A 15485-nucleotide genomic window follows, 5' to 3' on the forward strand; every position below is an offset into this window, starting at 1 on the left:
TCTGTATTTGCTCAGCAGCTTGTCTCAACTGATTAAACTCTACAGCAGAAATTGTAGGACGAGCCTCCAGCAGTCTTCTCTGAAAAGCGGGACCCCAAAGCAGCATCAGCAAAATCCCCAGTAACATCCTCCCGCTTGCCCAACACGCTCATTAAACCTAGAGCTGGTGCTTAATTAACGTAGAGACTGGCATTCCAGTGGCAGGCAATCCAAATGGCCTTTGCTAAAAGGCAGGCAGGAACCAGACGGGAAGAGCAGAACCTACACACGAAGGCTTTTCCTGCACATATAACATACACTTAAAATCGTCTCTTAGCTATGATGAGGAAAGAAGATCTAGAGAGTGGTGTGCCCATTCCATATCCCACTGCTCGATACCTCAACGCTGGTATTCATAGAATCATAGAATGGTTTGGGTTGGAAGGGATCTCCAAGCCCATCCAGTCCCACCCCCTGCCATGGGCAGGGACACCTCCCACTGGATCAGGGGCTCCAAACACCATCCAACCTGGCCTGGGACCCCTCCAGGGATGGGGCAGCCACCGCTGCTCTGGGCACCCTGGGCCAGGGCCTCAGGATAAACACAGTTACCCACCCACAAAAAAGCTTCAGTCTAAGTCATATCTTTCAGCTCGAGGTTATTATCATGTTTGGGAAAACAAACAAAGTTTAACACCCCTAAAGACCTTGTCAGGAGAAGGCAGGATGCAGCGCTCAGAGTCGCAGGTTTTCTGGAGAGCAGGCATGACCTCTTCATTTTTTCCCCCAGAAGAGGATCATCTCTCTGCCAGTTTTTACAGGGTGTGTAAGGAGAGGAATTTGCTTTTTCGTATACTCCCGAAGTAAAAGAGGTCAGGAAACAGTGGGAGCTGCCCTGAACTCAGAGGGGGAAAGAAAATATCAGATGTTACTATCAAATTGCTGCTTCTTTGGGAATATCACTTATGAATTTGGCTTTTTAACACATTGATTTTTAGGCCAACTAGAATCATGATGAGAAAATATCTTCCAAGCCCCTCTCTTACAAGCCCGCTTTGGACAAGGCAGGTGTATGGGTAGACAACCAAAGACCAAGCCAGACTGAGTGTTATCCTAATGAAAAAGGACATTTTACACCCTTCCTATATTTTATTGTCAGCAACTTGCTCTTAAAGGGACGTTTTGATTCACTCACTACTAGGCTTCCAACTGCAACACCGGCTTTGTGAGCTAAACTAACAAGGCAGACCGGTTTAAAAGCAACACTGTCTGCATTCCCTGTTAAAGCTCTGAACAGAAGAAAAGTAAAGGGAAAGAAACCCGTCTTGGAACTCTTGGATAAATAAGGCAAGACTGCATTTGTGAACACTAATGGTGAGATGTTCAGAAATGGTTTTCCTCCAACTTCTCTGGAAGCAGAGCTGGACCTACCCTTAATGATTATGAACAAACAACACATTTTGCCGGGACAAGAAAAACAGATCAGTTTAATCATCTCTCCAGATTCTGTACCCCAACCAAGTGATTAAGCACAGATTAAACAAACAGTAAAACTGATACCAGAGACTGTCAGGAATGCTTTCCTCTCCCTTTTCATTTTCCCAGTCCACCTACTCAGTGTATCTCTTCTGAAAACAGTGCGTTCTTTGGAACTGGCGTTGTACATTCTACATCTTGCAAAATTCTTAACAAATAGCTGCGCTTACAGTGAATTTACATGTGTTTTTCTCATTAGGCACATGTAGAAGGATTTCAAAACGCTGGCTACCGAAGGCCACAGTCCTCCACTACTTACTCAGAGAAGAGGATTCGTTTGCAGATCTCACAAACATCCCTTGCAGGACTATCTTAATTACTGCCATCTAATAACACAATCAGAACACATAAAGTAGACATTTACCAAAAGATGAGGCAGCTGTTTTCTCTATAAATTACAGAGCCAGAGAAAAGATGCCATCCTGGACATCATAATTAGCCATTAAACTGCATCTGAAAAGATTTCTGCTCAGTATGACGTAGTCATTTACAGCCTCAGCTTCAGCAAACTGCAGGGAAACCATTCTGCTAGAAGAATGCAAAAAGGAGGTAAACAGAAAGTAACCAGGAAGCATGAGCAAGCTTTTTAAAAACAACACCGCAGGACCAAATAATATTCATCTGCCTCAATCCAGTGCTGTGTCCATTTTTACCAGAGGCCGTTGGCCTCACCTCCATTATTCAGTACAATCAAAGTGTTGAAAGCCTTCAAACAAAGGATCAGCAACTGCTCAGCTTGTTGCTCACGCAACAGGCTGAGTCCTGTCACTCCAAGGGCAAAACCAGATCTCAAGGACCAAATGATAAATTAAGTCTATCTGCAGCACTCAGCCCCTCAAAGGACGCTGCCACTTCTATGAGCCTTCTTCTCAAGCTCTCTTTGGGTGTTTCCACATGGAGCGATCACGGAGCTGCTCCCGTTAGCATTAGCGTTTGCGCGTCAAGGCAAAAGAAACAGAACTTACTCGCTCATCTCAGGGTTATCTGATGGCTACGGAAAGGACAAGGGCTGACTCCACCTCCAGCACTCGCAGAATAGATGGTCAAGGCACAAATACCTTCCTCTTCCCATAGGAAGATGGGAAATAGGAAAAAAAAGAAAGAAGAAAATAGGAATAAAACTCTTCTAGACACTGCATTTACTCAGCAGGTTTAACACTTGGCACTTTGTCTCCTCTCTGTTAATTTCTTTCCAAATAAAATGCAGAAATCTCAGCATTTTAAGGAACCAAAAAGCCACGCAGAATAAACTGCAATAGTACATATGTAAAGGCTGTATTTGGTGAAGCAACATCTTTAACTGGAATAATCAGCTGATTCTATCACATTTTCCATCCCATAACGTGAGGTATATCAAGAGAAGTACGGACCTGCTAAGAAAGGGGAGCAGGGTTTCACGTCTTTTTTTAAATAGGACTGGACCCCCACACTTCTGAATGTTTCAAGGATAACGCTGCTCCCTTTTCCTTACCGTAAACACAGGAAAAAAAAAAAGAAAAGAAAGCCTGGTCTCTGCGTTGTAGAAGTTTGAAGCAAATTTAATATAAGAAAAGGCTTGCTGCTTTGCAAACACCAGCTGACCTCGCTAGGTTATTTAACACAAAAGGAGGGGGAACAGAAACTTCAACCGTTCCAGTTTCCAAGAGGCTGTGAGCACAGCTCGCTGCTCTAATTGCGAGTAATCATCCTACGTGTTTACCCTGGAGATGTTAAAATTGGACCGAGCAGCAATAAAGACAGTGGACTGGCTATTCAGGTGACAGAAACATTGACAAATTGGGTCCTCGCAAAGAAATTCCACTAGCAAATCCGATCTTTACCAACCACAGGGCATTCAAGACTGCAACAGGGAGACTATAACATACTGCAAGTTCCTGGAGGACTCCTACATTCTACAGGCAAGTATCAGCTGCATGAAGACACCAATGGACGCCCTTTCTCCATGTCTATTTACAAGGAGAAGATGACAGTAACACAGGAAAGGGAGTGAGAATTGGCCAGAACTTAAATGAGAAAAGAAATCACCATTTGAAAGAATTTCACCTAGAGAGAAAGGCAGAAAATCTACTGCCGATCGTATCAAACACAACATCAACATCAGCCAAATGTACAGGAACCCCAGCTGTCACGGAAAAAAAAAGAGTGAAAGGAAGTAAGTTTAATTATCCAGGCATCCAAATTGAAACGTGTCATGATTCCGGAAGATAAAGACCAGAAGAGCAGGGAGAGAATTCTAGCAGTGATGCCACGCACAGAAAAAATCCTGTTTGTGTGTCATTAAAACCACCTCATCAACCTTCCCACCGAGCGCTATGGCACAACTGGTGAAATCCCTGCCTGGTGCTCCAGACCGCCTCCAGACCACACGCTGTCCTGGTGACACCAGGCCACATTTCAAGGCAAAGGGAGCCTGCTGTACTCAAATAGACCATGGAAATCCTTACAGTCTTTAACACTATATGCTAATTAATTCCTTAATTCAAAATTTTAATCTATTCCATTGCTGTTTATGGTCGGTTTCAAAGTGCTGAACGCAGATCTCCTCCCGGTGCATCTGGGTCTCCTCCTGGTGCCTGCTCCCTCTCCCGTGGCACGCTGGAACGGTGATCATGTTTCAGGAATTATTATTAAATAAATCCCATTTAATTCAACCTACTTCACAGGCAAATTCTAATTAGAGATACAGCAAGCCTATAAATAAGCTGCTGAACTCAAATCCTATAGAGATGGTTAATGTTTCCACCAGCTGCACAGGCTGCGTGTGTATTCTTAAGCCAAAAGAAGGCTACCTGAGCACCGGAGAAAAGAAAAACAAAACCATGCCTACACTACGTGGAGGTGCTCATTAACCGAACAGTAGTAAACTTGTTTTTCTAACTTGTCCTGCTGCAGATCACCAGCCACGGGAAGCAGCAAAAACCTGATGTATCCCTTTCACATGTTTTCATAGCATGAGCTTTTAATAAACATAACACACTCCACCCTCAGAGCTGAGCAGTCCTCGGGTTCCAGCAGAAAAAGGGGTTGTTTTAAATATTTAGATTACATTACAGTTGGGACGTTAAAATAAGCAGTGACTTGTACTTAAGGCAGCTATCAGAATCAGTTTGGCAAAACACGTGTAAGCTACCCTGGTGTGGTTACAAAGCACAGGCTTTGAGGTTTCTCAAGCTGCTGTTCTTATCCATATTTTTATTATTTGTGCTACAAGAGTGCTTTCTGATGTCAGCAAACAGAAGAGCACCACGGTGCGAGATGCTGTATAAACAGCAGCAGTGAGACATGTGGGTTCCTGGAATTTCATACAGCTGAGCTGAGAAAATGGGGAAAAGCCAGGAGAAAAAGGCTATTCTCATCTGGCAGGGAGCTAACAGAGGTCTCAATTCAGCCCTGCACCTCACTGTGTCCAAGGACTTTGCTGAATCCAAGCCTAAATTTGTGGCTGAACACAACTTTTTTCAAGTCTCAATCCAGTCCTTTAACGATGCATTTTAACCATTTTCTCCCACTTGGTAACAGCCCTCCAACCTTCTGCAGGTATTAATGAGACCTCTCTTCCAGTCTTAAGACTCCTTCTTCCCCACGAAGGCCTCGATGTGGTCGCTGGTGATCCAGATCCTCAGTCCTAGGACCTGCTCCTAGTAATCCCTATTTTCATACCATTATTCCACATTTATTCAATTGAATCAAGCTGAAACTCAGCTTTCATTTTTGAGCTCCTCCACCAATAGCAGGACTTCTGCAACGTTTAAGGCATTTAAGTGTGCAACAGACCATGATGAGTGGAATGAAAGCTGGAAAGAACCATGGCCAACCCTGTGAACTGTAAAGTCAGCGTCCCCATACTCCGTTTCATTACCTGTCTCAAAGAACCAATAAAAATCCAAGCATCTTCTCAAATCCATCTACTCAACCACCTGTGGATTTGTTGAGGAAAGCCTTCGTTAAAAAGCATTCTGCTCCCACTGTGCTCACGGCGAGTTACACATTAGAACCAGTATTGTTCACGTAAACAAATAGTTCAGCTGGAAACTGGCTCAAAATTGAGTACATTTCAGAGACAGACTCTCAGCGACTCCACCAGGCGTTGGATCTGTCCCAAACTGAGCTCCAGTGCTGCCACATGCCCTGCCACAGCCTCGCAAAGCAAAGCTGGCAGCAACGGCACAGAAGGGTCAGGAATCCTCGCCACGGGCTGCAACATGCCTTGCATTTATATTCTTGGTCAGCCCGGCCTGTTTACATCGCAGGGAACAGCTGTCTCGGTGTGACCTGAAGCCAGCTTTGACCATTGCACAACCATTCCTTTCTCGCCTGCAGACAGGCAAACCTGGCCAAGAAGGATATAGGATAAAAAAAAAACCTTTAAAAGAATCTCATGTGCTGCTCCATCTGTTCAAGCACACTCGCTGTCCAAAAGATATTGGCAGGAAGCGTGCCATAGGCATCTCCATACGGGAAATGATGCGGCTGCGTTAGCAGTTGAATCCCAGCCCTTCTGAACCTCGTGTCCAAGCGAGCTGCTGTCTTTTTTTCAGTCTAATCTCTGAATATTGAGTAACTGAGGAATCAGCCTGAGATAACAGAGCAAATACAGAGGGTTAACACTGAAAGGACACAAAGCTTCAGAAGACCTGCTTCAGTTCTACCCTCGTGGAACTACTTCCTTACTCATTCATCCCTCCTAAAAACACCCTGTTCTCTCAATAACATTAAGGCTAAAAGAGATTAAACAGGGAGGAGCCTGAGATACACATGACAAAGCAAGCAATCGGAGGGAGATTCTACCTGGCTGCTTTGTAAAGATCATTTTGTCTGTATTTCAAGGCCAAAAGTCCTATAACCTGCCTGTTCTTACCTGCTGATCTGCCCCCTGGTGAATTCTGACTGCTCTCTAGACCCTCACTTCCAGCCTACATTTAAGTCTCACAGCCTGCTTAGTATTTCTGAAACTTTCCATTCATACAGCCAAAATATTTGCCAGATTTGATCACAGCAGTTTGCCCCAGCATCCCCATGCCTAGTTCTGATCCGTACAGATTCGTTCTGTGGGTATCAATTCTTGTCACAGAGCTGCAAAGATCATTTTCCTACCCTGTTATTTTTAGCACATGCCCCCTCTGCACATTCATCTAACAGCTCCGTATTTTCTAATGCAGATATAAACCACTTGCTTTCATTTTATTCCGTGTCAAAAAAGACAAGCTCCTACCTTCAACTGCCCTACATCAGCCTCTGTCACCTGCTTGTTCAGTTTTCAAACAAGAATGGAGGTGGGCATCTTTTCATGCTGCTCTTTAGTCTTGAGAGGATCTCCTTAAAAACACCAGCAAAAATACCTCGTTAAAATCTTCATTGTGATACCAACCAAAACAAATCTCCAACCCAAAACTCTTACTGCTGCACAGCTGAGCAGTGTTCACCTCAAAGGCAGAATCCTACCCGCAAAGGCGCTTTTGGCCAAGTACGCTGCCTTATCCCTGAATGAGAAGAGGTGGAAATAAGGCTTCCATGATTTTGTTCCCTTGCTTGCTGGATTTTTCCAGCAGCTTTCACAGTTACACTCAATGAACACACAATTCTGCAAACACAAACACAAATCAGCTTTCTGGTTTCCAAATTACTTATGTCCAGTGTCCAAATGGCACTTAAGAGCATCACTTGTCTAAGCCTCATTGATAAATAGGCAACTCCTACTTTCACTTGTCTCCATGACAAGTATTTCAAGGGTGTTGTTTTTAATATCTTGTCTCTAAAAGCTTCCCCAATTATGAAATTACTCCGCATCTCCACATTTGTCAATCAAGACTCCCGTTTCTCAGTAAGGACTCCTATTAGGGCAAGAGTGAAAATGGAGATGGCACATTGCCTCCGTGAGAAAAGACACAAGACAGTGTTTCACTTCTATCAAAAATAGAGCACCATCCAGCTCATAATCCCAATCTTGGGCTGGATTCCTACTGCTTTAAATTACAATTGCTTCCTAGTTTTCAACACATCGAGTACCAGGAAAACCCACTCCTGCGCAATGAACAGCTGCACCTAAAAGTGGAGTTTGAAAGGAAGCTCTGCTGATACTGAAGGAATGCCTACAAAGCCACTCCTCAAAGTACTCCCTGAAGAAGTGTAATCAGGAGAGTATTAGTTCACACAATGGAAAGAATGAGGAGTTGAACCTCACCCAGGCGGATGGCAGAACAGACATACCCTGGTATGTGATGGATAAAGATTGCCTATCCCGCAGTCCTGACAGACACCATCAGCTCCTGCCTGGTGACACGCTGACTGCACACCGCGCAGGGAGCCAGAACAGCACAGGAGAGAGGATATTTATCGGTCTGAGCTTTTCTACAGAGCACATATTTAAGACGGTACAATTCTTCCTCTGAACCTCTTCTGCTATAATGACGGTGCAGCAGAGCATCCTGGGCTGACCAGAGGTGAGACAGCAGCGTGGAGCCTCAGAGGAGGTCACTGCAGCGCCAATTCAATCACTTGTGGGAATGCCTGGGATCAGAGACACATATAATTTTATATTTCTGGAAGTTAGTGATAGTGTTTTACAATAAAAGTTCTGAAAATACCAAGTATTTAAGAGCAGGCAGGTAGGAATTCGTGTTAGAGGAATGGTCACAGAGTCATTATGGATCCTAACGACTCAACAGCATTTATGCAGCTGTCAGAGCTTCAGTCATGACAGCCCAGGCATCGTGAACTATAGCTTTGGTTTTAGATATATTCACCATTTGCCATTTTTCAACCATCAAAGAATCAACAAAATCATATCATACGTTACTGTGAGGATGTAAGTGGCTGTAACCTTAGAATCAACCATCTCAGCAATCGGAAGTGCCCTCTGAGCTCTTCCCCTGAGAGGAAAGAATCAGCTGCTGTAGGCAGCGAAGCAAGCTGGTGACACAGCTCCTTGTCTGTAAAACGCATCACAAACACCACCTTTTCGAAACTTCATTGCTGGTGGATACCATCACATTAACGAGTTTGATCCTGTAACAGTCCTGCTTCATTTCCCACCAACTGGAATAAAAATAGAAGGTACAGTGCACTTCCAAGGACTGAGTCTTAAAATCAGAACACAGTTAAACATTCTGCATCTTATAAACAACATCCTATCTACAGAAGGAGGCAGCGGGGAAGCCTGGGCTTGCAGAACAAAGACAGGTCCATCTCATCAAGAGCTGGTGCAGAAGTCACCCCTGGAACGAGGGAGCATAGGAGAGAGCAGCTCTCTGTCAAAGTCAGGCTCTCCAGAAAATCAAGAGGAAGGTTCTGCAGCGTATCTTTTTTCCAGGTTTACTGAGAGCGCAACATTAAGACTGAAAGGCAGAGTAGTAAATTAAACTGTAACCAAAGTTCAGAAGGAAATTCATCACTCCTGCGTGGTTCTCCTGCACCTTCCGAGCAGCAAAGCTGAAAGCAGGCTGGGAACTCAGCACAGAGAACACAGAACTGCTTCACTCCCTAATAGAGCTCGACACGGCTCCACATCCCCAACCCAACTCCATCCCCATCCTCAGCTCTGTCTTTTAGGGTTGGAAACAATTCAACACATCCCCTGTTTCTGAACACAATTATTCATTACGCTATTTCAGGATCCAGGAAAGGCTGTGCCTTAATTACAACAACATGTGCAGCACTGCGAACCCAGGTCCTGATTGCTGGCTGCGCAAGGAGGCTCCGCTCCTCCAGGAAAAGATTCCTTCCCTAACACAAGAAGTACTTTCCATTCCACGCTGGGATTTACAACCCGCCTGGCCAAGCAGCAGCCACCAAATCCCAGAACAGCCCCAGAACTGCAGAACGCTGCACCTGCAACGGGAACGTTGCTGCAGTTGAAGCCCAAGGAGCGTTTACAGACCACGCGTAAGAGATTTCTTTGGAGGACGTTTTCAGGCACATGAGGCAGAAATTAGACACAGGATTTTGTTGTGGTTAGTGGCAACTGCGTCTCTAATTACCTACTACCAACAGCAATTCCAAAAAGCCAGTTTAAAGGCAGGATGATGGCAAAAAGACCCATATTTACTATTAACACTTGCTAAGACAACCAAGATGCTGCTTTCCTGCAGCCCTTTTCAGCCCTGGAAGCTGCTCTAAGGTCTCCTCAGAGCCTTCTCTTCTCCAGGCTGAACAATCCTAACTCTCTCAGCCTGTCCTTGTAGAGGAGGTGCTCCAGCCCTTGGATCATCTCCGTGGTGTCCTCTGGACTCACTCCAACAGATCCATGTCCTTCCTGTGCTGAGGACTCCAGAACTCAACGCAGGGCTCCAGGTGCGGTCTCAGGAGTGCAGAATAGAGGGGAAGAATGCCCTCCCACGCCCTGCGGGTCACACTTATTTATAACTGTAGGGGACGTGTCCCTGTCACTTGCAGGTGAAGGAAAAAAGATCTATGAATGGATAATTTCAAAGACCTTATTTTGCAAACAAACTTAGTGGTTTGTATAGTTGTTTCCTAAAAAAATGTTTTCACAGTCCAGAGAAACGCGAAGTCAATGCATGAAGGCTCTTGCAGTAACACGCCAACACCAACAGCTCCCACATAAGAAATACGCGTCAACAAACAACATCCACATTTCACCATGGATAAAAACCACAATTAACATTAAAGGCTTTGGGTCTCATGGAGAGGGAAGAGGCTACACAGTGCGTAAAAGGATGCTCGGGATGATATTTTTCAGCAAACATGGAATTCACACCTTAGCTATGGCCCTTGGAGCGAGGTCCATAGTAGTTTCCCACAAACCTGCTCTCTTTTTTCACTCGCAAGGCATTTAAATATGCAAAATTGTCTTGCCGGTGACAGATGTGAGTACAAAGAGAAGTGATTTGCTACAAAAGGATTAATAGATTTTCAAAGTTACTGCCTGGCAAACTGTCAAAGGGATTTTATTGGTTTATTTTATTAGGGTTGTAGATAAGGCCGGTGGCACGCAACCCACATTTGTGTGCGGAGATGGGAGCAATGTCAGAGATCTCCTGCTCTGGTCAAACATCTGGCTTAGACGATGGCAAAGGTCATTTTACAGCCTTGGCCTCACCATCCCCAGCTCTGCCAGTAAGCAGGACACACTGCAAGTGGGGAGCCAGGATTGCAGATGTGACCGTTTCACTCCTGGCCAGGACACCTCAATTTTCAGACCGGTGTTTCTGCCCTTGCGAAAGGCTTCACCTCCTGGCAGCGCAGCAGTAGCCAAGCTCTCCTTGGCTCTCCAGAATCCCAAGCTCCGTGCTGGATGGTGGCTGCTAGGTGCACAGCCTGCCCAGGAGCCCGAGGGCAGCTGAGGAGCAGCTGAGGGAGCCGTAGCATTGATAAAGGGAGCCTGAATATGGGCACGGTGAGCTCAAATGCTGATAGGAAGCCTGAAGACCAAGAGCCAAACAGTGTTCAGGCTTCCTGTATATATATACATATATATATATATATGTATATATATATGCTTCCTATATATAAAGCCTGGCAGAGCAGGTCCAAACGCCAGCCAAGGAACTGAAAGCCAGCACAGTGAGCCCAAACTCCAGCCAAGGGAACCAAAACGCCAGCATAGTGAACCCAAAGGCTGGTATAAGGAGCTCAAACTCCGGCTGCGGCAGCCCGAATGCCAGTCAAGGGAACCAAAAGGCCCAAATGCTGGCAGAGGGAACCCAAACACCGATACCGAGAACCGAAACACGGGGCAGAGGCAGCTCGAACGCCAGCATAGGGTATGAAAATGCCGGCAGAGCGAGCCCAGATGGTGGCACAAGGAGCCCACGCCCCGGCCTAACAAGCCCAAACACCAGCACTGGAACCCAAACACCACCATAGAGAGCTTGAGTGTCAGCACAGGAACTAAAAGGCTGGAACAGCGAGCCCAGACGCTGGCACAGGGAACCAAAACACAGCGCAGAGGCAGCTCAAACGCTGCCATAGCAAACCCAAATGCCGGCACAGCGAACCCAAACGCCGGGCAGAGACAGCTGGAACGGCAGCACAGGGAACCAGGATCAGCACAGGCAGCCCAAACGCCGGCCCAGGGAACCAAAATGCCGGTACTGTGAGCCCAACGGCGGCACAGGGAACCAAAACCAGCATAGGGAACCAGAACACCGGCACTGGGAACCAAAACGCTGGAACAGGAAACCAAAACGCCGGCACTGGGAACCAAAATTCTGGAATAGGGAGCCAAAACGCTGGAATAGGGAACCAAAACGCCAGCACTGGGAACCAAAATGCTGTAATAGGGAGCCAAACGCTGGAATAGGGAGCCAAACGCTGGAATAGGGAACCAAAACGCTGGAATAGGGAACCAAAACGCTGGAATAGGGAACCAAAACGCTGGAATAGGGAACCAAAACACTGGCACTGGGAATCGAAACAGTGGAACAGGGAACCCAAACACAGGGCAGAGGCAGCTCAGACACTGGCACTGGGAGCTGGGAGCGGCCACAGGGAACAAAAACGCTGGCATCGTGAACCCACACAGCGACACAGGGAACCAGAACCAGCACGGGGAGCCCAAACGCCAGCGCCGGGAATGCAAACACCGGCACAGGGAGCCCAAACGCTGGCACAGGGAACCAAAATGCTGGAATAGGGAGACCAAAGGCTGGAATAGGGAACCAAAATGTTGGAATAAGGAGCCCAAAGGCTGGAATAGGGAACCAAAATGTTGGAATAAGGAGCCCAAAGGCTGGAATAGGGAACCAAAACGTTGGCATACGGAACCTCTGGAATAGGGCACCAAAACGTTGGAATAGGGAAGCTCTGGAATAGGGCACCAAAACGTTGGAATAGGGAGTCAGCCCAAAGGCTGGAATAAGGAACCAAAACGTTGGAAGAGGGAACCAAAACGTTGGAAAAGGGAACCAAAACGTTGGAAAAGGGAGCCAGACCCAGCACGGGGAGCCCTAATGCCAGCACAGGGAACCGAAACACCAGAAGAGGGAATCAAAATGCTGGAACGGGGAACCCAAACACAGGGCTGAGGCAGCTCAGACACCGGCACAGGGCAGCCCGGGGGGGGCACAGAGAGGCCGGGGGGGGCACAGAGAGGCCGGGGGGGGGCACAGGGCAGCCCAGGGGGGGCACAGAGAGGCCGGGGGGGGGCACAGGGCAGCCCAGGGGGGGCACAAGGCAGCCCGGGGGGGGCACAAGGCAGCCCGGGGAGCCCACACGCCGCCGCGGGAACCGAACCCCGCGCTGAGGCGGCTGCGGAGCGGCGGCACACGGAGCCGCGGCCCCCCCAAGGCCCCCCCCGGGCCGCCATGTTCGCGTTAATCCGGATCGCGCTGATCCGGATCGGCCCGGCTCACCCGAAATCCTGGTCCATGGACTTGAAGAAGAACTTGTAGCCGTGCGCGGGGCGGTTGCTGAGCACATTCTTGAAGTCGCCCAGGGTGACTTTCTCGGGCGGGACGGGCAGTTTCACCAAGTAGGGGGTCTCCTCCTCGTCGATGTGATAGATGATCTTGGTCTCCGCCATTGGGGAGGGGGGGAGACGGGTCTCCTCCTCCTCCTCCTCTTCCTCCTCCTCCCCTCGCTCCTGCTCCTCCTGCAGCTGCTCCAGCTCCTGCTCGCCGCTCCTCCTCCTGCTCCTCCTCCTGCTTCAGCTCCAGCTCCTGCTCCTCCTCCTCCTGCTGCCGCAGCTCCCGGTCCAGCTCCCTCTTCCTCCTCCTGCTGCTGCTCCTTGCTCCCCGTCCCTCCTCCTGGCTGCTCCTGCTCCGGCTCCAGCTCCTCCTCCTCTTGCTGCAGCCCTTATTCCAGCTTCTGCTCCCTATCCCTCTTCCTTCTCCTGCGGCTGCTCCAGCTCCTTGCTCCTGCACCCTGTTCTTCCTCCTCCTCCTTCAGCTCCTGCTCCTGCTTCAGCTCCTCTTCCTCCTCCCTCTTCAGCTCCTGCTTCTTGCTCCTCTATCCTCCTGCTGCAGCTCCTATTCCAGCCCCTGCTCCCTGTTCCTCTTCCTTCTGCAGCTGTTCCAGCTTCAGCTCCTCTTCTTCCTCCTACTCCAGCTCCAGCTGCTGCTCCTCTTCCTTCTCCTGCTTCACCTCCAGCTCCTCTTCCTCCTCCTCCTGCTCCTCCTCCTGCAGCAGCTCCTATTCCCGCTCCCTGTTCCTGGTGCGGCCGCTCCAGCTGCTGCTCCTCCTGGCGGTGCTGCCGCCCCAGCCCAGGGCCTCCCCACCCTCACAGCAAAACATTTCTTCCTAAAAATCTCATCTCAATCTCCTCTCTTTCAGCTTAAACCTTTCCCCCTTCACCCTCTCCCTGCCCTTCCTCACCGACAGACCAAGAGCTCGTCTCAGTCTGCCCTCTCTCACCTTACACTGCTGAGTGATATGAGACAACTCCTCTAAGAGAGATTTCTGGATGATGAAACCGAAGTGCAGGGAAGCTGCAAGGGTGGGAATGAGTCTGAATGTGTACGAGTTCCCTCCTCCAGTGCCTCAGCACTCTCATTGTGAAGAATTTCTTCCCAATTTCTAATCTAAATCTTCCCCTTTCCAATTTAAAACCGTTCCCCCTCATCCTATCCTTTCCCTCCCTGATCCAGAGCCCCTCCCCAGCTTTCCTGCAGGCCCTTTCAGTGCTGGAAGCTGCTCTAAGGTCTCCTCGGAGCCTTCTCCAGGCTGAACAACCCCAACTCTCTCAGCCCGTCCTTGGAGTGAAGGTGCTCCAACCCTCGCATCATCTCCATGGCAGGCTGGGAACTATTCAGCTACAAACAGAACAATATCCCGGAAAGAGAGGAATAAATTCCAGGGTGGGCAACTCTGCAAACAAGATCTGCTTCCCATCTGCACAATGGGATCACGTAGTGACAGGACGGAGGGGAGAATGGCTTTGAATTGGAAGGGGGAAGATATTGGGAAGAAATTCTTCACCATGAGGGTGTTGAGGCCCTGGCCCAGGGTGCCCAGGGAAGCTGTGGCTGCCCCATCCCTGGAGGGGTTCAGGTTGGATGGGGTTTGGAGCCCCTGATCCAGTGGGAGGTGTCCCTGCCCATGGCAGGGGTGGGACTGGATGGGCTTTAAGGTCCCTTTCAACCCAAACCATTCCATGATTCTGTAACTACCGCTACTTTTTATTTTCAGTTTGTGAAAGTTTAATCATTCCCAGATCCCACCAGATACCACATGAACTCTGCGATACCACTTCCAGAGCCAAATTCTCCCACGCAGAGCCAGACCCGGGTGCCTCTCTACGGCTAATCCGCACCTCAACAAGTTTTAACAATATTGAGAAACCAAAAACATCATCACCTCTCTGCTGTCATTTCTGGTCGAGTGAAGCAACTACAACATCACATTCACTGGGGTTCTCCAGCTCCAGGGATTTGCTCACCTGCTGACATTCACACCACTCATCACTGCTAAACTGGAATGTCTGTATGATCATTAAAAAGGTGAGATAAACAGCAAAGTAAAGGTATGACCTTAGTCTTCATCACATAACTTGGGATTTGGCACCAGTTTAAGTCAGGAATGACCGCCTTAGTACCAGGAGCCACCAACTTAGCCACTCTGAGAGCGGAATGACCAAATGTTTGGTTATTCCTCGCTCTTTCAATTTTGGAATTTGATAGAGTAAGGCATAAAGTACTGAAGGTTTCTGTAAAACTATGTATTCAATGTTGTCCTGCTTGTGTGCGCAGACATATGCCATCGTTCTGTAAGTACCTGGGAGTACGGGAAGCATCTCTTGGCATAGAAAGGATGTCACGAATCCAACAGTTCTACCACACACAAGAATGTCTGAGCAAGAATGGGGAAGGCTTCCTCTGGCAGGACTGTAATGTTACTTTGGTACAAGCTATGTTTTCTGAGATCCTGAGCTTTTGCAGTAGGAAACTCAGGCAAAATATTAACGTTCAAGCCTTTGGTCACTTCGGATCATACTTCATGACCGCCTGAATTCCTCAGAGATCCAGGTGGTACCCACACAAAGATCTGCAGAGCACTCTGTTCGTGCTCTATTA

The 15485-nt window shown here is 48.0% G+C and overlaps 1 protein-coding gene across 3 annotated transcripts in view; it reads right to left on the reverse strand.

Moving 5' to 3' along the window:
• Positions 1–13190, reverse strand: part of DVL1 (dishevelled segment polarity protein 1) — a 73028-nt gene extending 59838 nt beyond the window's left edge. Inside the window, exon 1 of one of the 3 annotated variants that reach the window (XM_009556731.2) lies at positions 12828–13190. In XM_009556731.2, coding sequence (XP_009555026.1) covers positions 12828–12997 — 170 coding nt within the window. In that variant the 5' untranslated portion in view covers positions 12998–13190. The remainder of the gene's footprint in view (positions 1–12827) is intronic. The other 2 variants (XM_009556730.2, XM_054085858.1) reach the window with 2 other exon arrangements.
• Positions 13191–15485: the final 2295 nt, after the last annotated feature.

The sequence above is a fragment of the Cuculus canorus genome, chromosome 21 (genome assembly GCF_017976375.1).
Source record: "Cuculus canorus isolate bCucCan1 chromosome 21, bCucCan1.pri, whole genome shotgun sequence".
Taxonomy (NCBI): domain Eukaryota; kingdom Metazoa; phylum Chordata; class Aves; order Cuculiformes; family Cuculidae; genus Cuculus; species Cuculus canorus.